This window comes from Dermacentor albipictus, chromosome 5 (assembly GCF_038994185.2).
Source record: "Dermacentor albipictus isolate Rhodes 1998 colony chromosome 5, USDA_Dalb.pri_finalv2, whole genome shotgun sequence".
Classification (NCBI taxonomy): Eukaryota; Metazoa; Arthropoda; class Arachnida; order Ixodida; family Ixodidae; genus Dermacentor; species Dermacentor albipictus.
In genome coordinates this window covers 13,760,992-13,781,740 of record NC_091825.1, presented here as the reverse complement: position 1 = coordinate 13,781,740, position 20,749 = coordinate 13,760,992, and the positions used below count along the sequence as shown (strand labels likewise).

The window sequence follows — 20,749 nt, the reverse complement described above, 5'->3', positions numbered from 1 at the left end:
ACAGTAGCTTGGCTAATTTAGCTGATTTTCCTTTCTTCTTTTTTTGCACAAGAACACATTGGCAAACTATTGGTGGTATGCCATAGAAGTATTACACAGAACTATTACATCAAAACTTTGCCTCTGCTTAGAGTTGCTGATAAATTCGACTTCACCCTGCCATCTGCTAGCCGCCTGGTTAGCTCAGATGGTAGAGTGGCTGCCCGGAAAGGCAGTGGTCCCCGGGCTCGAGTCCCGGACCAGGAAAAATTTTTCTTCAACTGCAAGGCTGCTCTTTTGAGGAACCCATATGGGTTTCCTTTGTAGCACTTAGCTCCGTTTGTGTGGATGTCTCATTTTTCCTTTATTAATTATGCCATAGTGTTGTGCCTGCTCTGCATGGGCTCAAGGCAGGTGGTAGTGCCTATAATCTGCAATATCATTTATTTTTGCATAAAGAGCCCCAGCAGCGGAATATGCATATAAGCCAGTTATGTTCAGGGATGTCTAGTAATTTATTCCACTCTTCCACTGCAGTAAATAAACATGATTGATTAAAAGCATTAGTCGAACCATGTAGGCACTAGACAGCACAAGAGTTGAAAAGGGGGCGTAATGTGCAGGCTGGAGGAGCCAGTATTTTTCTACGTAGGTGTGAGGAATTACTGCATAATCTATGAAACAAACAATCAAGTGATCGTGCAATGATTTAATACTGCTATTGCTGTGATGGAAAGCCATGTTACTCTGCGATGTGACGAAATGGACTAGATGATTTGTAACGGCTTCTGCTGCCACTAAACTAGGCTTGGTCAGGCAGTGCAACATTTCTGCGCTCAAGGAAGCAAAGTGTGTCACAATACACTGTCAGTGATTTCCAGCTCTCTCTTGGTTTGTCCCTTGGCTATCCCCATTTCACTATTTTCTATTAAAACATAGCACCACTGATGGTGAAAAGGTGGTAGATGGTGCACAAACATCTCATGACATATGCCCACTCATTTTTCACCAACAATTATATAGCACAAGAGTGTGCTACCTCCAGTAATCGCTTCCTTTGCAACTAAGACAACTTGTACAAAACAAAAAAAAGTGTGATTTTCGGTACGGCAATTCAACACTGTTGACTGATGCAGTGCTTGCTTCCAGCACCCCTTTAAGCAGCCAGAATCTGTACGTGAAAGCAGCCATTTTTAAAAAGCTGACAGTCCACAATCCTTGAGCAGCCGTGTGGCCAATTAGGCTTGTTGGTACACATCTTAACCTGATAGTGACAGCACTGAGACGAGAGGTGTTTGTCTCCTCTCATCACTCACCTGTCCCTAGAGCCGTTACCATCAAGTCCAGAATTCTTTATAGCTGAACTACAATATATCAAACATATAAACATATAAGAATATAATGAATTCTCAGATATAACAAACTATATCTAATATATCTCTTGCCAATATTAGCATGTAACAGAATATGCTTATTATGAATATCTGGTATAACAGACATACTTAAGAGCCCACTATAACTGGGTTTGGATGTAGTTTTAAAAACTCCTCCACTAGAAAAATTTTGTTTTTCTTAAGTAAAAATGTATGCAAGACACTCACTGCAAACATAACTAGACGATTGCAGATTTGTACCATGATGCAATAATTCTCGCATGCAAAGACTGTGCACAATAGCCAAGCCATACTGCAACATGAGATAAGCAGGTGATGCTTGGGTAGCAAGAAAAATACAAATTTTTGCTGCACTATAAACGTGACAGAAATGCAGGCAGTTAGCTCCGACCCAATACTGAGTAGCAGTTGTGGCCACATGCTCAAGCGAGATGAAATTTGTGTAGCCACCATGTATAGATGCACTTTCCCTCTTCTGAAATTTTGGAACGACCAAAAGCTGAGCTAGTTGGTAAGGATTCATTATGCAAAAAGAGGTGAGGCATGCAGACAGGACACAAGAAAAGAGAAGTGGACAACACGAACGCCAAACTGAAGGGAGCACTGAGGCGAAAAAAGGAAAGAAGACACAAAACTCATTTGTGCAAAATGGTATCACCACGTGTCAGTTGGGTACATGTGCTTGTCTACATGCGAGATAACTGTTAAGGCACTTAATCTCTTGCTTATGTAAAGTAATCGACGGCTGACTCACGCACGCACTTCCACCATTATAGATATGCCATGCCTCTACCATAAGATGTGTATTTTCATTCTTATACCTGTACAATATTGCACATTCATCCAACTCTGGTGTGCAGTTACAATCTTGGCAATGCAGCAAAGATTCTCTTTTATAGTGTCTTGTCTGCACGCCTCACCTCTTTTTGCATAATGAAATTTTGATTTCATTCATTCACAAAACTTTATTAGTGTCCTGAACCCCGGTCTTTTCATACCGAGGCGGGCCGCGTCCACGTCGGCACCACCAGGCCGAGCCTTATGGCGTCATCGTGGACCCTGTGGACAGCCCGTAGTTCATCTTGATAAGAAGAGCTTGATATCATCTTGTGCCAGTAAAGCCATTTTTCTTCGGGGTCGGCGAGTCGCGGGACAGCCCACCAGCATGTGTCTGATGTCAATGATGCCATCGCACATGTTACATTCTTTCCTAATTTCTCTTTCGGGGTGAATTTTATTTATTAAATACGGAGTGGGGTACATCCCGGTTTGCAGTAAACGTAGCATGACTGCCTGAGCCCTGTTCAATCTTACGTGTGGCAGTGGGAATTGCCTACGCCCCAAGTAGTAATATTTAGTGATGTCGTTGTAAGTTAGTGATCTTTATGCTCCCTGGAATGGTAGTGGGCGTTGGTTCAGTTCTGACCAGCATGGCAAGCAAGTCCTCGTGCCAGGTCGTTTGTAAACTCGTTGAGGTTGGGCCGAGTGTCGTCCACTTGTCCCATATGTGCAGGAAACCATCGGATTTCAGTTTTGATAGCTTCGACCTTGTAGATAATTTTAGCCGCAGTCCCAGCTACATAGCCTATGTCAAAGCTCTTAATTGCTGCTTTGGAATCGCTATAGATAAAAGACCATTTACGGTTCCTGATGGCTAGAGCGATTGCGGCTTGCTCCGCCACCGTGGAATCCTTAGTGAAGATGGTGACGGCGTCCCGTACCTCGCCCCGGCTGTTGACCACCACAGCGGTGTAGGCCTCTTTGCCTTTGACCCAGGCAGCGTCTACAAGGGCCGCCTGTTGTTCTAGCTGTTCAATTTCTTTCAACAAAGCTTTCGCTCTCGCTTTTCTCCTGCTAACATTGTGTTCCGGGTGCATATTTCCCGGGAGGGGGGTGGTTCTGATCGCGTCTCTAAGGTTCACGCTCAATTCTACCTCGGATTCCTTCGGGTTCATCGATCTATTGGGGTCTGTACCTATCGCTTTGAGTATAAGCCTGCCCGCTCGCGTTTTCGTCAGTCTTTCCTGCTGCGCTATCTGTTGCGCTTCAGCCATCTCTTCTATCGTATTGTGCATGCCTAGGTTCATGAGCTTCATGTTCGAGGTGCTGATGGGTATACCTAGGGTAGCCTTCACTAACTTTCTGATCATAGTGTTTAGCTTGTTCAGCTCGGCCTGCGACCATTTAAATAGACCTGCCTCGTAGGTGAAGTGACAGACAGCGAAGGCGTGCACTAGCCTAGAGCGCTGTCCTCACCCAGGCCTCTGTGTCTGTTGCTGATTCTCCTTAGTAACTTGATGACTTGGTCCGTCTTGTTTGAAATGTGTTGAATGGCATTGAGGTAGGTACCTTCCGCTGCTATGTGGAAGCCTAAAACTCTAATCTTTTCCACCTGCTTTGCTTCGACATTTATTAAAAAAACTTGGCTCTGTGACTTGCTTTTTGCTGAGAGGAAAACAGAAAGGATGCATTCATTTGAAACGTGCCTCTTGTTAACAAATATAGAAAACAATGCAACACTTGCAGTCGGAAAACACATCAAAATCATGAGTACAACACAACCTAATGATAAACTGGGTAGGAACAGGACACATGCATCTGTCTGTGCACAGCCGTGCAATCAAATATGCCAGCGCCTTGCATTGTCAATACAGCTGCTTGTCCTTATGCAGTGAGCCACAAAGTAGTTGAACAGTAAAAGGAAAGAATGGGAACCACTTCATCTCAATTTAGGGCATCACCCAGAAGTACGCTACGAAATCTTGGCAGGTCACCCAAAGCTGTACACTCAATGTGCAGGTGCGTGTGCACTGTGCAAGAGAACAATGGTCAAACAGAGGCCGTCTCTGGAGTCCTTACTTGGAAGAGCCAGCCCCCTCGCTATCACAACTGCCATACTTTCCAGGCTATAAGTTGTGATTACCCCCCAAAAAATTTTCGGTGGTGCATCTTATAGTTACATAAAATCATGCACACTGGTATGACCAATATGAGCGTTTCTTTTTTTTTTTCGTGAGTGCACCCCTTTGCAGAAGCAATGCCAGCAACGTGCCTACACTGCCTCATAAATGTTACTTAGAGGCCGACAATGGTGATTCAGCGATGCTGCCGACCCAAGCAGCTGAACTTTTTGACAGCATTGGAGAACAAGGGCTTTGAGAGAAGTGAAAAAAGAAAAAAACATTCATTTTCTGGGCTAAAATAAAGTTAAAATGTTCTTTCTATATACCAATTTTTTTCTTTGAAAAGTGCGGGGTGCAACTTACACAAAGGTGCAATTTATAGTCCAGAAAATACAGTAACATATTTCTACTTTGCTCTATGCACTCCTTTATTCTCAACTCCGATTGGGGGAGACTTGTATAAATGCTGTCAAGGAAAGCAATTGTTGCCCTGGTGATCACAAGTGCCCTTGGTGGAAATAACGGCTCCAGAGATGTTGCTTCTTCACCCACTGTTGATGCCTTCTACTCTCCATCTTTTAATGTCTTCATTGGGTGCAAGCAAAATTAAGGTAGATTAGTTAAAAGTACAAATGCATGCACCATGCTTTTGGGACACACAGCATTCCCTGTTTTGAGAAGTAGAAGTGCAAACACAGCTTTCATATGGCACCGACCCAAAAAAAGACTGAACCCATGCTCACCCCATGGTGATGAGCTCAACATGGCATGCTCATTTAGTGGACTGTATGTGAAATACTGCAGTAGGCTCAATTTAGATATCGTTTAATACAACAGAGGAAAGACACTCATCAATTATGCAAATATGCACTCTCACCCACAACACTGCCCATCAGTTCACAGTCTCACATGCACACATCTGCATGCATAAAAAGCAAGTCTCTGAAAGCCACAATTGAATAACGGGTGTGTATTTTATATGTCCATGAAAGTACATTTACAGGCGTAAGGGGTGGGCATGGTGGAAATAAAACTATGTGACAGCAGCTTGACTGGCCCCATTTCACCTTGGAATCAGGTAACAACATGGCAACATACGTTAAACACAAAATGTGGTATCACAGAATATAATCATAAACTCTAACTTCGAAAATTCACAAAAGAAGTCAAACAAAGGAAAAAAAAAACAGTGCACTTACAAGAACATAAGCAAAGCATTTTTTTATACATGGCATAAATCTCGATGTGTTATTTACATTCATTAAGTAATTGAAATACAGTAAGCCAATGTTTCAAATCCATATTTGGAATGCAGGTATTGAATAAACCAGTATTCAGGGTGTTTGTTGACACGAGATGTGGTATCATCACGTAAATTAGCAAGATTTTGTTGAAAAGTATACTTTATAAGTACTTTGTTTTTAAAAGAGATTAGGAGTTGGTACTCATTCATGCTATTGACTCGTAAAGCCTTGTACTTGGCAAACCAATACAATGTATGCGCAGTTATATAAGATTGACCTGAAATTGAACGAAGGGCATCTTTCTGTAAAACATAAATTACTTAACAATGTTTTGAGCAAAACGAGAACAAAGTGAAAGCAGGAGCCAACATTTCAACAAGTGGACTTGTCTTCTTTAAGGCGACCTATGCTTTCCTCGCCACAGTACATATAGGTGGGGTTCCTCTAAAGGGGAGAGGGTGTAAGGCGGGTGGGTGCGGCAACAAGGGAAGGTGTGTTAGCGTGTCGCAATGAGAATAAAGGAATGCCGTGCACAAGGCCAAGGCCCCCCCCCCCCCTGCCACCGTCATTTAGGTGGTGGACATAATCGTGGTTTTCGCTGCAGATTCTGCAGCGAAGACCACGATTATATCCACCACCTAAATGACCTTAAAACAACACTAGAAGAAAGGAACTATCCCCAAGTTGCTCTTGATTTTTGTCGGACAAGCGAAACGAATAAGAAGAATCTGCAGCGAAGATGACGATTACATCCACCACATAAATGACCTTAAAACAACGCTAGAAGAAAAAAAACTATCCCCAAGTTGCTCTCGATAGAGCTTACGATGCCGCGTCAAGATTCGAGAGACAGTCAGAATTGGCGAAGAAACAGCCCACACTAGAATCTGACAGACCGCCGGCCTTTATAACAAAATATTCTAATGCACTCCCAAACATAAACAACATCCTACGAATATACCACTGAATATTATCAAGTAACGAGCATCTGGGAAAAGCGTTCCTGGATGTACCTAGGGTTACCTATCGCCGAAACAGGAACTTCAAAGACATGTTAGTGCACGCAAAAGTCAGACAACAGCATTCCCCTGCAATAAAAGCATGTTGTCGCCCCAGGTGCAAAACCTGCAGGCACCTTCAAAGTTACATTAAAATTAAAAGCACCGCAAACAGTTATACATATGAAGTCAAATCTAGCTTCACTTGCACAAGTTCGGATGTGATTTATATGCCTGAATGCTCCTTTTGTAGGAAACAATATTGACACGTGTACTTGTCTTCATCGGGCAACACGTTTCACCACCTAACAAATGTTATCGCATAGCACAGGACGCGCTTGCATGTGTGGGAAGCTTCTGGAATGTTATCGATGGATCCATCCAGTGTCTGTGACCGAACCTTGTGTAATCTGATTTCATGTGTGTGCGACATGAATAATGTAGAACTTTGTGGAAGGCACGCGGGTCCCAGCAATGAGTCTGGAACATTCGAAGACTGATGTATAAAAGCAGATGCGCTTGACCCGTTGATCAGATTTTTGCCGATCACCGACTGTGTTTGCCGCTGTCGCCATCCTTTGAGTGTAGCCTGTTTTTGAGGGCACGAGTTCGTCCAATAAAAAGCTAGTTTCGCTTTTTCAGTTTGGCAGCTTTCTTCACAGTCACTACCACGTGACATCTGGTGGAGGTGCTTGTGCGTTCATGTACCGAATGCCCCCGCAAAGCCGCGATCTAAGCCTGAAGCCCGAGGTGCCCAAGACCAGTGTGCTAGCCGCAGACTGCAAGGACTGCCCCCAGAGCACGGACTTCTACCTGAGATGACAAAGAAGATTGTGGCCAAGACAACCCCAATGGCTGCTCCAGCGTCCCCCGTTATCCTGCAACAACTTCGAGACCCACCGACCTTCCATGGAGCAGCTACTGAAGACCCAGAATCCTGGCTGGAGACCCACGAACGAATCATGACTTTCAACAACTGGGACTCCGACGACAAGCTGCGGCATGTATACTGCTTTAGAAGACGCCGCCAGATTGTGGTTTGAGAACCGGGAGTCGACCATGACAACATGAGACCTGTTCCGTAGCGGCTTCCTGCACACCTTTATGAGCGTCGTGCTCAAGGAAAGGGCCAAAGCCATGCTGGACGCCTGAGTGCAGCTACCTAACGGGAATGTTGCCATATTCACGGAAGAAATGAACCGTCTGTTCCGCCACGCCGACCCGGATATGCCAGAGGAGAAGAAAGTCCGCCTTCTCATGCGTGGTGTGAAGGAAGAACTTTTCGGTGCAATGATAAGAAGCCCACTGAAGACCGTAGAAGAGTTTCTTCGCAAGGCCACCAGCATCGAGAAGACACTCGAAATGCGGAACCGGCAATTCAACCGCCACACGAACTCTACCAACTACATAGGAATTCAATCTCTGGCCACCGACGATCAGCGCGAAACTATCAGAGCAGTCGTACGGGAACAGCTGCAGAAGTTGTGCCCTAGGTTGCAGCCTCAAGTAGCCTCAATCGCCGAATTCGTGAAAAATGAGCTTGAGCGATCCCTTGGAGTTCCTGAGGTGCAACCAGAATCACCGCAGCCCCAGCCGGAGGCGGTGACATATGCTGCCGTTGCCCGCCGCCAAAGCCCCCCTGCACGACCACGCCAGGGACCTCTAACACCACAATTCCGTCGCCCACCGCCGCCGCCGCCAGCACGCCCGTCCGTCGCCCAGCGCAGCTGCACGAGGAAGATGGACATTTGGCGTGCTCCTGACCACCGCCCGCTCTGCTACCACTGCGGAGAAGCGAGTCACGTCTACCGCCAATGCCCATACCGGGAATTGGGACTGCGAGAGTTCGTCATTAATGCGCCACGACCACAGCGTGGCGAACGACTTCGCGATATCGCCGATTACCTCGCCGCCACTCAGTGGAGCGCTCGACGACCGTCTCGTTCGCCGTCACCAGGCTGCTACCTGTCGCCCAGCGCCGACCATACACTGGCGCAGCCCGGGGCCGGTCTGCGAGCCTATATCCGGAAAACTAAAAGCAGCAACCGATGGAGGTGTGGTTGCTGTTCGTCAAACTGACGAAGATCCTCCACCGCCGACGAAGATGGCGAAGAAACCATCTCGACGACATAATAACGACATGCCGCTGTCCCGACGAAGTCCGGAAGCCAAGACTACACCGACAAAAGACGACTTGACGAAGCGACGTACCAGCTTCAGTTCAACACGACGCAGCCGTGATCAAATGCCAAGACCTAACTGCAACGCCAGACAAAGAACCACCGACCTCGACGTGCTTCTCGACGGCCATGCAGTTAACGCCTTAGTGGACACAAGAGCTGATTACTCCGTAATGAGTGGACACATCGCCGCCCAGTTGAAGAAAGTTAAAACTGCATGGGAAGGCCCTCAAATTCGGACTGCTGGAGGACACGCCATCACGCCGACTGGAATCTGCACGGCAAGAATTACCGTTCATGGCCGGACTTACCCTGCCACCTTTGTTATCCTCCAACAGTGTTCACGAGACGTCATTCTCGGCATGGACTTCCTGAACCAACACGGCGCAATCATCGACCTGAAGTCGAAGTTGATAACGCTGTCGGGAGATCGAGCGATACCACCGGAGAGCTCTCGTAGTCACCATGCCTTAAGCTTGCTTGAAAGTCAAGTCAGCATCCCGCCTTGCTCCAGCATTGTCATTTCCGTTGGCACCAAAACACCTGCCGACGTAGAAGGCGTCATTGGGGGTGACCAACGTCTACAGCTAGACCGTGAAATTTGCGTCACAAGAGGGATCGCTTGACTGCATGGAGGGAAAACTGAAGTGTTGCCGACAAACTTCAGCCAGGAGTTCAAGCACATCAACAAGGGCACGACGATTGCGTACATCGAGGAAATTCTGGAAACCAGTAATGCGTTTGTTCTCTCGGATTCCGCTGCATCTACACCAACAACCATGGTTCCAAGTCTCGCCGTGATTAAGCAACAGCACCTCAGAAATCTGCTCCGACGATAAAAAGGCTGCTTTTCGACGTCATCAAGAATTTGACAAACACGAGTCGCCAAGCATCGCATAGTCACCGAGGAGTGCGCTCGAACACTCCGCCAGAGCCCTTACCGAGTTTTGCCGCGAGAACGTGAAGCTATAAGAGAACAAGTCGACGAAATGCTGCACGACGACATCATCCAGCAGTCAAAAGCCCGTGGGCATCCCCTGTTGTCGTGGCGAAGAAAAAGAATGGAACCTTACATTTCTGCGTCGATTATCATCGACTGAACAAGATCACAAAGAAGGATGTATACCCCCAACCACGGATAGACGACGCATTAGATCGGCTCTGCAATGCAAAACACTTCTCGTCGATGGATCTCAAGTCTGGCTACTGGCAAATAGAAGTCGACGAGAGAGATCGTGGAAAGACCGCCTTCATCACGCCAGACAGCCTCTACAAGTTCAAGGACATGCCATTCGGACTGTGCTTGGCGCCTGCAACATTCCAGCACGTCATGGACACGATGTTAGCAGGATTGAAGTGGCAGACCCGTCTTGTTTACTTGGAGTAAACAAGACAGGTCTGAAATGTGACTGGAGGCCATCAAGTCATCAGGGCTCACTCTGAAGCCAGAAAAGTGCCGCTTTGCTTACAATGAGCTTCTGTTCCTAGGCCATGTCATCAGCGAGTCTGGAGTCCGCCCCGACCCGCAGAAGACAGCTGCCATCGCAAAGTTCCCGCAGCCCATCGACAAGAAAGCAGTGCGTAGATTGGCATGTGTGCCTACTACAGGCGATTTGTCAAGGACTTTTCCCGCATCGCTGAGCCGCTGACACAGCTAACTAAACGTGACGTCGAGTTCAAGTGGGAAAGGCCGAAGGCCGACGCATTTCAAGAACTCAACGACGCATGCAGTCGCCGCCCGTACTTGCACACTTCGACGAGCACGCCGATACCGAAATCCACACTGACGCCAGCAGCCTAGGCCTCGGTGCCGTCCTAGTCCAGAGAAAAGATGGCCATGAACACGTGATAGCTTACGCTAGCCGGTCGTTGTCAAAAGCGGAAGGAAATTATTCTACAACCGAAAAGGAATGCCTCGCCATCGTTTGGGCTACAGCGAAATTTCGCCCTTACCTATATGGCAGGCCATTCAAAGTCATCAGCGACCATCACGCCTTGTGTTGGCTAGCGAACGTAAAGGATCCTTCAGGATGGCTGGTGCGGTGGAGCCTAAGACTGCAAGAATATGATATCACTGTAACCTATAAGTCCGGACGAAAACACTCTGATGCCGATTGCCTATCACACGCCCGCATTGACTCGCTGCCGCAAGATGACGAAGATGACGACGCCTTCCTTGGCATTTTAAGCGCGGAAGACTTGGCTGAACAGCTGCGAGCAGACCCGGAGTGGAAAAACCTCGTCAAGTATTTGGAAGGGCATACCGACGTTGTCCCTAGGGCATTTAAGCGAGGATTGTCTTCGTTCTCAGTTCAAAACCACATACTCGTAAAGAAGAACTTCTCACCAGGGCGCGCCAACTACCTTCTTGTTGTCCCGTCAGGAGTGCGACCAGAAGTATTGCACGCTCTACATGACGATCGGACCGTTGGACAGCTTGGATTTCCCCAGACACTATTGAGGATACAGGAAAAGTATTATTGCCCGCACCTGACCGTCGATGTCGCCCGTTATGTCAGAACATACCGAGACTGTCAGCGACGCAACGCACCACCGACAAGGCCAGCAGGATTACTACAGCCAATCGAGCCTCCTTGCTGACCATTCCAGCAGATTGGAATGGACTTGTTGGGACCCCTTCCGACGTCAACAACCGGAAAAAAATGGATCGTTGTGGCGACGGACTACCTCACCTGCTGCGCTGAAACTAAAGCACTGCCAAAAGGTAGCGCAGCCGAAGTGGCGATATTCTTTGTCGAAAAGATCCTGCTGCGACATGACACCTTACGATACAACAAAGTCCTCGTCACCGACAGAGGAACAGCCTTTACAGCGGAGCTCACCCAAGCCATTCTGCAATACAGTCAGACAATTAAGGCACAGGAGGACAACGGCCTACTACCCACAGACGAATGGTCTTACGGAGCGGCTGAATAAGACCCTTGCCGACATGCTAGCAATGTACATCGACGTGGTACACAAGACCTGGGATGCCGTCCTGCGGTACGTAACATTCGTTTACAACACGGCGGTGCAAGAAACAACACAGATCACGCCGTTCAAGCTGGTTTACGGCAGGAACCAGACGACGACGCTCGATGCCATGCTGCCGCACGTCACTGACGAGGAGAATCTTGACGTCGCTACCTATCTCCAGCGCGCCGAAGAAGCCCGACAGCTCGCCCTGCGAATCAAGAGCCAGCAGAGGACCGACAGCCGACACTACAACCTCCGGCGATGCTTCATCGAGTACCAGCCCGGCGACCGTGTTTAGGTATGGACCCCGATACGCCGACGAGGACTCAGTGAGAAACTACTGCGATGCTATTTCAGACCCTACAAGGTCATCTGATGTATTGGCGCACTGAGGCATGACGTCGTGCCAGACGGCATTTCGCATTCACAGCGGCGCCACGCACGATCTGAAGTGGTCCACATGGTGCGTCTTAAACCCTTTTACGGACGCTGACGAACTTCCTACTTCCTTATTTTGTTGTTTTCGTTGCTATGAGTCCTTTTCTTTATTACTTTCCTTTGCTGCATCGGGTCGATGCTTTTTTAAGAGGGGGGTATTGACATGTGTACTTGTCTTTATCAGGCAACATGTTTAACCGCCTAACAAATGTTATCGCACAGCGCAGCACGCGCTTGCATGTGTGGGAAGTTTCTGGAATGTTATCGACGGTTCTATCCGGTGTCTGTGACCGAACCTCGTGTAATCTGATTTCATGTACGTGCGACGCGAATAATGTAGAACTTTGTGGAAGGCTCGTGGGTCCCAGTGATTAGTCTGGAACACGCGACGATTGATGTATAAAAGCCGACACGCTTGACCCGTTGATGAGATTTTCGCCGATCGCCGACTGCGTTCACCGCTGTCGCCGTTCTTTGAGTGTAGCCTGTTTTTTAGGGCACAAGTTCGCCCAATAAAACGCTAATTTCGTCTTTCTCAGTTTGGTTGCTTTCTTCACAGTCACTACCACGTGACAATATAGCGGTGAAACGGGACAATCAATGAACGTCAGATTAAACGGACATCGTGTGGACACAGCTAAAAAGATTCCCAAAGCTGTCGCCAAGCATTTCAACCAACCAGGTCATAACTTTGATGAACTTAAACTCTACAACTTACAGTCAAATTTCCTTTCTGAATGAGAAAGAAAATACAGAGAATCATACCTTATCCATAAGTTCAAGACATTGGAACCAATAGGCATAAATGTTTTAAAGGGAGCTTTAGAACCTATTTGCTATGCAAAATTTCAAGCTATAGGCAACAACACTTAGTTTGGTTTCTTGGCTTATCCTTTCTTTCCCTTTCCTTTCCTCTCTTTTCTTTTTTCAGCCGGCGTGTCAGACGCCGTTGACACGCCTGGTAACACCCGTGCGTTGACAAGCGGTTGACAGACGGGCCGTGTGGGGGGGGGGGGGGTATCCCACTTTGTGCCCGACTGCATTTTTTATATTGATAAATGTTCTTACTGTGCACACGATTAGCTCCTGTGTTTTTATCATGCCCTACCGTTGTGCATCTTTGAAACACTGCCAACTGTTCCTGTGCCTAGAATCCGCATATCTCTGGTTTAGTTTCTTTTCTTTTTACTGCTGTCATTGTGATTTGTATACCTTATAGTTCTTGTGTGCAGTGTTGCCATATGTATAATGCCAACCAAAATTTTTTTTTCATGTTAACCTTTTTCCGGCCCAACCTTATATTCGGTCGTCATACCACATTATCATCGATTCTTCTCCATTTCCTTGTGTTAAATTGCAAATTTGAGCCGTATGTTTGCATACTGACGAGTTACATTACACTTTTATTACGCCCTTACTCAATTCCCTGTCAAGGGGCCTGTAAGGTATCTTCAATAAATAAATAAATAAATAAAATACACCACACAAGATTGAGTAGCACAGAGGGGAAGCAAAGAGTGCATTCAACATACAATAGTTTTCACGGCATAGGCAATAACTTCTGACATTTCCTTAACATACCTTTACATAGTTAAATTTGTAAGTAGACTGTATGGTGGTCCCAAAGCATAAATTTGCGGAACACAACTTCTAGAGTGTTTGTGTTAGAAGAAAGCTTAACTTCGTTTTTATTTATGCTGAAAGAATAATTCATATTTCATGGTGCAGATTTTGCACAGAAAAGAACAGCCTGCATTTCAGAACAGAGCTTTAAAGAACTCTTTAGCGACGAGCAAAATGTTTTGCATATTATCTCATTAGCTGATTTCATAAGTGTGTTATGGTATTTATCTGTAAAAGATATACTTGTATCTTCTGCACATACATCATATGTACATTAATCAATGCCAACAATGTTGGTAATATATCTAATAAACAGCAGGAGTCTTAATATACTTCCTTTTAGAACACCATGTCTTCAACATTTTAAGAAAAGGATAAAGTTCCACTTGCTGATACACACTGCTATCAGTCTTATAAATAGCTCTTCATTACATCTAGCACAACGCCTCATATTTCCTATTACAGCATTTTTGTAACACTGTTTCGTGATGTATTCTGTCAAATGATTTGAAGAAGTATAGTCCAGTGCAAGTTTCCTTGCCTTTACGTAACCTCAAATTAATTCTTTTTTTTTTTTTAAGAGGAGGACTTTGTCTAGAAACTTGGCCTGTATCCATACTGTGATAACGTAAGAAGAGAATGTTTATCAAAGAATGGGGACATTAGAATACCAGTGTCACATGGGCACTTCGATGCTCTTTCGACTGATCGTCTTTTGACTGACTGGTGAATTGGGTGCTGCTACTTGGGAAGTTTGGACGGCCACCAAGTCAAAAGTCAGTAGAGTCTACAAAGTCTCATGGAAGGACCTAGAAAGTCATAAAAGCCCTCTAGTGGTAGTTGCGTGCCTTCTCTTAGCAGCGTTTTTGAACCAACACAAAAAAAGAAATGTCTGCCGCAAAAAACCTCCTCCAAAAAAATATTACCAAACACCATCAGCATGGACTTAAATATAATTTAAATATGCATGGATAATGCTACAAATTATCAATTTAAGAATAATTAAATATGCACAAATAGTGCTACAAATAATCAGTTCTTTTCTTGTTTTTTGTGTGACTGTTATGCCAACCATTGTGCATCTTCTTCAAAGTGTGAAACAAGTGAAACTCTTCCTGGCCATTGAGAACTGCCCTGTGGCAGCAACACGACTCGTTCGAATTGGACAGTCTCAAAAGCCCTCGACTCAAGGGCTTTTGAAATGTGCCCAGATCACTCAGGTATAAAAATTTTGTTCTAATGCTTTCAAAAACAAATTGCATGCCTCGCAACCCAAGCGGATGACACACACCACGGAGTGTACTGCTTCCCCAAATTCTCATGCAAAGTACTAAAATTTTAGCTAGTTCACAAGAAACGTCACAAAACAAAACATGACAAAGAAAATCTGTGGATCCCACGCAGTGTGAGAATCAATGTAAACAAAGCTCTCCATGCTGTTTGCTTTGATTGCCGATAATTAGTGGTGATGTTGATAGCAAACGTTCAATTTCTTCAACATTTAGTGCAACACGAGAGTGCTCAGTTGATGTTAGATGTTACCTTGCATGCATCACTGCTGTTTGCCTGTGTAGTACACAGAACACACAAGGGGAAGTGCTTGCTTCAGGCATTGTGCATCATTGTTCATTATCGCTGAAAGGGTTGAGCCTATACTTTGCCCCACATGGCATCGTGGCAGAAGTGTTAAACTTGAATTGTGGGACTGTACATGCCAAAGCAGAATCAGATTTTGAAGCTTGCCATAGAGGCGGACTCTGGATTAATTTTGACAATAAGTTGTTTAACGCTTCTCTAAATATAAGTGCATAAGCATTTTTCCTTTCAGCCCCATCACAATGTGGCTGCAGCGGCCAGGATCAAACCTGCGACCTTGAGCAATACCATGGCTGCAAAGGTACTGCACACAAGTGTTGATTTTATGTGCAACCACTTCCTTAGTGTTGCCTAGACCCTTCGGTGCACTTTAATATGGCTCTGCTTCTGCACGCCCGAAGCAAGTTGTTTGTTTCACAAATTTGCATGGTGTTTACTTTTCATAAATGGCAGAAACGCATCATACTTTGAACTTATATTTATTCTGTTTGCCCCCAACCGCTGCCACCTTTCCCCCATCCCCCTCTTCCCCTTGTATGGCAGCTGCGAGTGAAGAGTAGCAAGGTTCACAAGAAACGTCACAAAACAAAACATGACAAAGAAAATCTGTGGATCCCACCCAGTGTGAGAATCAATGTAAACAAAGCTCTCCGTGCTGTTTGCTTTGATTGCCGATAACTAGTGGTGATGTTGATCGCAAACGTTCAATTTCTTCAACCCTTGTAACCATGAAAGAAACTTGTAACCATAAAGACAATGCGAACATCAGACCTAGAATCAGGAACATTTTAGACAACAGGAGTATAGACAAAGCTATTCAGAACACAAACTGGAATGCTATATTACCTCTGGATCACATGAGGCTATATACTATATTTCTCTATAAGTTCCACCTCATATACGAGACGTCCTTCAAAGCTATAAAAATGAAGCAAAGAAAACCGGACAACAATAGGATAATGCAGGATATCATGGAATTGTGTTACTTAAAGGATAAAGCTTGGCAGAACTGTAGAAAGGACCCCGAAAATGTAGCACTTAGGCAGGAATTTCGCAGATTGCGAAATCTTGTAACAGCCAAAACGCGACAGGCAAAAAGAAGATACCTATCCCAGCAGTTTGCGCTAAACAGGAATGATGGAAGAAAAACATGGAAATTGGCAAACAGTTTAATGGGCCGCGTCAAACAGGCAACGATTGAGGAGGTCATCGACAAAAACTTTCCAAAAGAAGCAACACAGTCATTGTGCGAACTGTTTAACGAGACTTTCATTCACGCGACAGACAAGCTGCGCATTGCTCATGGTACGAATCATCTCGAATATCAGCCAATACTTTCATGCACACAGACAGCGTACCTTCCTGAGATAACAGAAACTGAGCTATGGAATATAATAGGTAAAATGAAGATGTTCAAACCACCAGGTTTTGATAAGATCTGCGTAAGAGATCTGTACTACAACTTTAACAAACTAAAAGATGTGATTCTCAAAATATTAAACGAAATATTAGAAACCGGAATCATGCCCAAAGAATTGAAAATTTCGATAGTGAGGCCTGTGTACAAAAGTGGAAAGAAAAGTGACTGCGCAAAATATAGACCAATTTCTATTATACCTGCCCTGGCTCATATTTTGGAAAAGCACGTGGCTTCCGTTATGCAGTCTTTCTGCGATAAATATTCATTAAACAACCCGGCACAATATGGGTTCACAAAGGACCGGAACACAACCACGCTCTTAGAAGAATTCTCGGATTACATTAACACTGCGATAGAAAACAATCGTCTTATGCTAGCATTATTTTTAGACCTATCAAAGGCATTTGATACTATTGATCACGCCTTATTGTTGCAAAAGTTGGACAACCTAGGTTTCAGGGGCCGATTTCATCAATTCCTTGAGGGATATTTCACAGACAGATCACAGTGTGTAAGAATTGAAAACAAATACAATGAATTTAAATCAATAAAATTCGGTGTACCGCAAGGAAGTACTCTGGCCCCATTACTATTTATTATCTACATCTCTGAACTCGGTTTTTTGAATTTGAGATCAAGAATCTTCCAATATGCAGATGACACAGCATTAGCACTAGAACTCCCTGATCTAGATATTGGGTGCAAAGTGTTTCAACAGGATGTGTGGAGGGTAACAGACTGGCTGACGTAAAATTCAATATATTTAAATTGGCAAAAAACAAAGGTTATCTGTTTTAGAAACCCACACAAACGAATGCTCCTAAGGGAGTCTCTCTTTTTACATAACTCTCATTGCACAACGTGCACATGTAATGCTATACCATTTGAACATGCAATAAGGTATCTCGGAATAATATTTGATGAGCATATAACATGGAATGATCATGTGCAGTATATATGTAACAGGCTTAGAGCTGTGTCTGCGATGATGTACAACCTAAGAGGTAAAACTTCAATGCACTTGAGGCGCACCATATACATGGCGCCGGATGAATCTATTATAACCTACGGTATTACACTGTATGGAACTTGTTCTGATCACAAAATGGAAGCCATAAACCGCATAATTAAAAGAATAGTAAACAGTGTAACCTACGGAACTATGCTGCAACAGGCTGACAAGGAGGAACAATAGAATAGGCTTGGCATACTGGAAATGCGTGAACTATTTTATTACACTGTGCTCACACGTCATTACTATGCAAAGGATTTCAAAGTACCTGTCAAGAAAAACGTTGCCCTAAGAAAGACAGAAACATACATTAAGCCACGATGCTTTACACATTACGGGAAAAAAGTAAGGGGATATTACGTGCCACAGATATTTAATGAACTTGGAGAAGTGCTTGGAAATTTAAAAACTAAACGAAAAATGACTAAATCAATAAGGAAATGGTGCTCATCATTGCAGATAAATCACTGATGGCTTCTTGCATGTGGAAGGTTGCTTTCCTAGATTTGCTCCTTAGATATTCTGTGAGTTGTCGTATGGCTTTGTCAAGCTATTATGATGTCCTTTATTTATTTATTTACTTAGTTTTAATTTTGCTTGAGTTGCAGTCATTATGTCTCCATAATTTTGTATAATATGGTTAGTATGTACTAGTATGCCCTACTTCATTGTTTTGTGGTACACGTTTGATGATTCACTGTGCTGCCTGAACAACCAACAAGCACGCTGTGCTTAGGTTGGACAGGAAATGAAAACTTATGTACCAAATGAAGATGAATAAAATTTTGATTTTATTTTATTTGAAGGTTGTTTTTCACTCATTTCGCAACTGCATTGGTTCTACCCATTCTCTGCCTCCTCTTCCTCCTCCTATCTACCATTCTATCTAGCTTCCCCCTGGACATGCACGTTAGTAGAAAGGTAAGCACTGCAATTTCTGCAATGCTTTTGCGGGGAGTCCCGGATAATTACAGCCGTCATGAGGCTGATGTGACAGCCAGGGATCTCAAGAGAGCATTGTGCATATTCGATGCAATACAAACGCCCAAACGAGTTTTTCGCGCCGCATTTCTCACTGCCGAGTTCCTGTGATGTACAGGGTCCTGAATATCTTGCTGCACGTGTTCAAAAAAAGATTTGCGCTGACCACTGCACTGTTCTTGCTCAAATTTTGCAGAACAATCGCATTTTACTGTCACCTTCGTTTAGCATAACACTTGGCACCATTAGTAGCTTGCTCTTTAATACAAAAAATTGGCAGTGGCTTAGCTTGGCTATGCCAGGATATATGTAGTGAAAGCTAAGGCATAGCATGGTTACCCTTGTTAATCTTGATAGCAAGTCCAGGTTAGTCTGGTTGACTAGCTATCTTGTGGCGTTTAGCCAGTCGTTCGGCGCGCTGTTCGCGTTTCCTGGGCGATTCGTTTCCTCTTCATCTCGTTCCGATGTCGATTCCAGCTCTCCTCCTGCTTATCAGAATTGTCGCCGTCGATACTGCCGCCTAACTGTGGTTGCGGCGCACGCGAGCTCTCCTTTTCAATCCTCCGGCAAGTTATCAGGCATGCGACGCAGCTGGCGAAGCGAGCGGAGGCGAACGCAACGACGAGGAACGCGGTGTGACGTCATGTGCCTCCTCGGAGAACGGCCACGGCGAAATCGCAAGTTCGCGGCCAGTAAAGATTTCGCTTTAAAATGTGAGACTGTTTTCGGCTATGGGAAAGATGGCGTTTGAAAAACCAGCCCTGGCACACACTTGTGCTAGGGCCGGCTTTTCAGACGCCATTTTTCCCATAGGCATAAACTGTTTCTCATTTTTGTGTTAAAGAAACAGGCGACTAATTGTGCCAAGTGTTATGCTAAACGAAGTCAACAAAATGCGATCGTTCTGCAAAATTTGAGCAAGAACAGTGCAGCGGTGAGCGCAAAATCTTTCTTTGAACACGCGCAGCCAAATATTCAGGTCCCTGTATACACGCGCTATGAACCCCCCTCCTCCCAATGCGGTGCAGCAGCAGCAGAAGCAGTGGGAAAGTCGAAGAAAGAGAAGCAGTAAGGATGACCGAACTCGCGCATCCGGCCGGTGCCTATGCAAGGAAGTGACCCACCATTGCTTTCAAATGTAGCATGGCTTGGCTCCGAGCTTTCAGAATCCACTTCGGCCCTCGACTCTTCGTCGTCATCGCTGCTTTCGCCAACAGACTTGCTCGGATTGTCACGACTCAGGGCGCTACAACCACAAGACACCGAACCACCGCCGTACGTACTCTGGCCGGTGTTGCCGTCATCGGGCTCATTAACGGCGCTCTCCGAAAATTTGTCCACGACCTTCGACGAGGAGCCGGAACACTGCGATAGATCTGAAGGAGAATTCGAAGACTCGTCATCTCCAAGCACTGCAGTAGCCAGCGACGATAACGCCAATACAACGACAACAGCCCGCAGCAAAGCCATCCTGGTCACTGATCCGCCGCGAGCCCCAGCCTACGCGTCCGGCCCCACAGGGCTACAGGTGCTGTCACACACGCGCTTTCAAACACAAAAAACAAGCGCAGGAAAGTGTCATACTTAAAGCCGCTTTCCAGCAGCTGGCACGGGCCGGTGTAATCACCCATCGCTTCGGTAACGGCCGACGCTTGCGTAAACGAACAAGAGCTCTCTAAAGAGCCCAGCGGCCGAATTGACTGTAGCGCACCAAGCGGATGGGATTAACTTTTTCCGGTTTCGGTTTTGGGCGCGCGTGTTTTGAACTCTAGCTGGCACGCGCTACGCCGACTGCGCTACTCGGTCTTTTTTTTTTTTTTGCTTCTAGTGCTTCATTGCGCGCAGACTTAGTGCGGAATCGTTTATTTAATGAAATTGATTGCGAACGATCTTTACAAGCCTTCATTGAACCTGTGTGCCGTGCAGTTTCATAAAGTAGACGCAAAACGCCTTGAAAATGAAGAAATTTGTACGCTTGTTCCGGGATTTTTGTGCGTTCATCCGA

General features: G+C 45.4%; 1 protein-coding gene across 2 annotated transcripts in view; it reads right to left on the bottom strand.

Annotated features, from left to right (window-relative positions):
- LOC139059844 (formylglycine-generating enzyme) overlaps positions 1–20,441 on the bottom strand; it is a 148,698-nt gene extending 128,257 nt beyond the window's left edge. The window contains exon 1 of one of the 2 annotated variants that reach the window (XM_070538280.1): positions 20,329–20,441. Coding sequence is in view for 1 of the 2 variants with exons in the window: in XM_070538279.1 (XP_070394380.1) it covers positions 19,869–20,214 (346 nt within the window). In the remaining variant the exon portion in view is untranslated. Of the gene's footprint in view, positions 1–19,868 lie in introns of both variants that reach the window. The other variant, XM_070538279.1, reaches the window with a different exon arrangement.
- Positions 20,442–20,749: the final 308 nt, after the last annotated feature.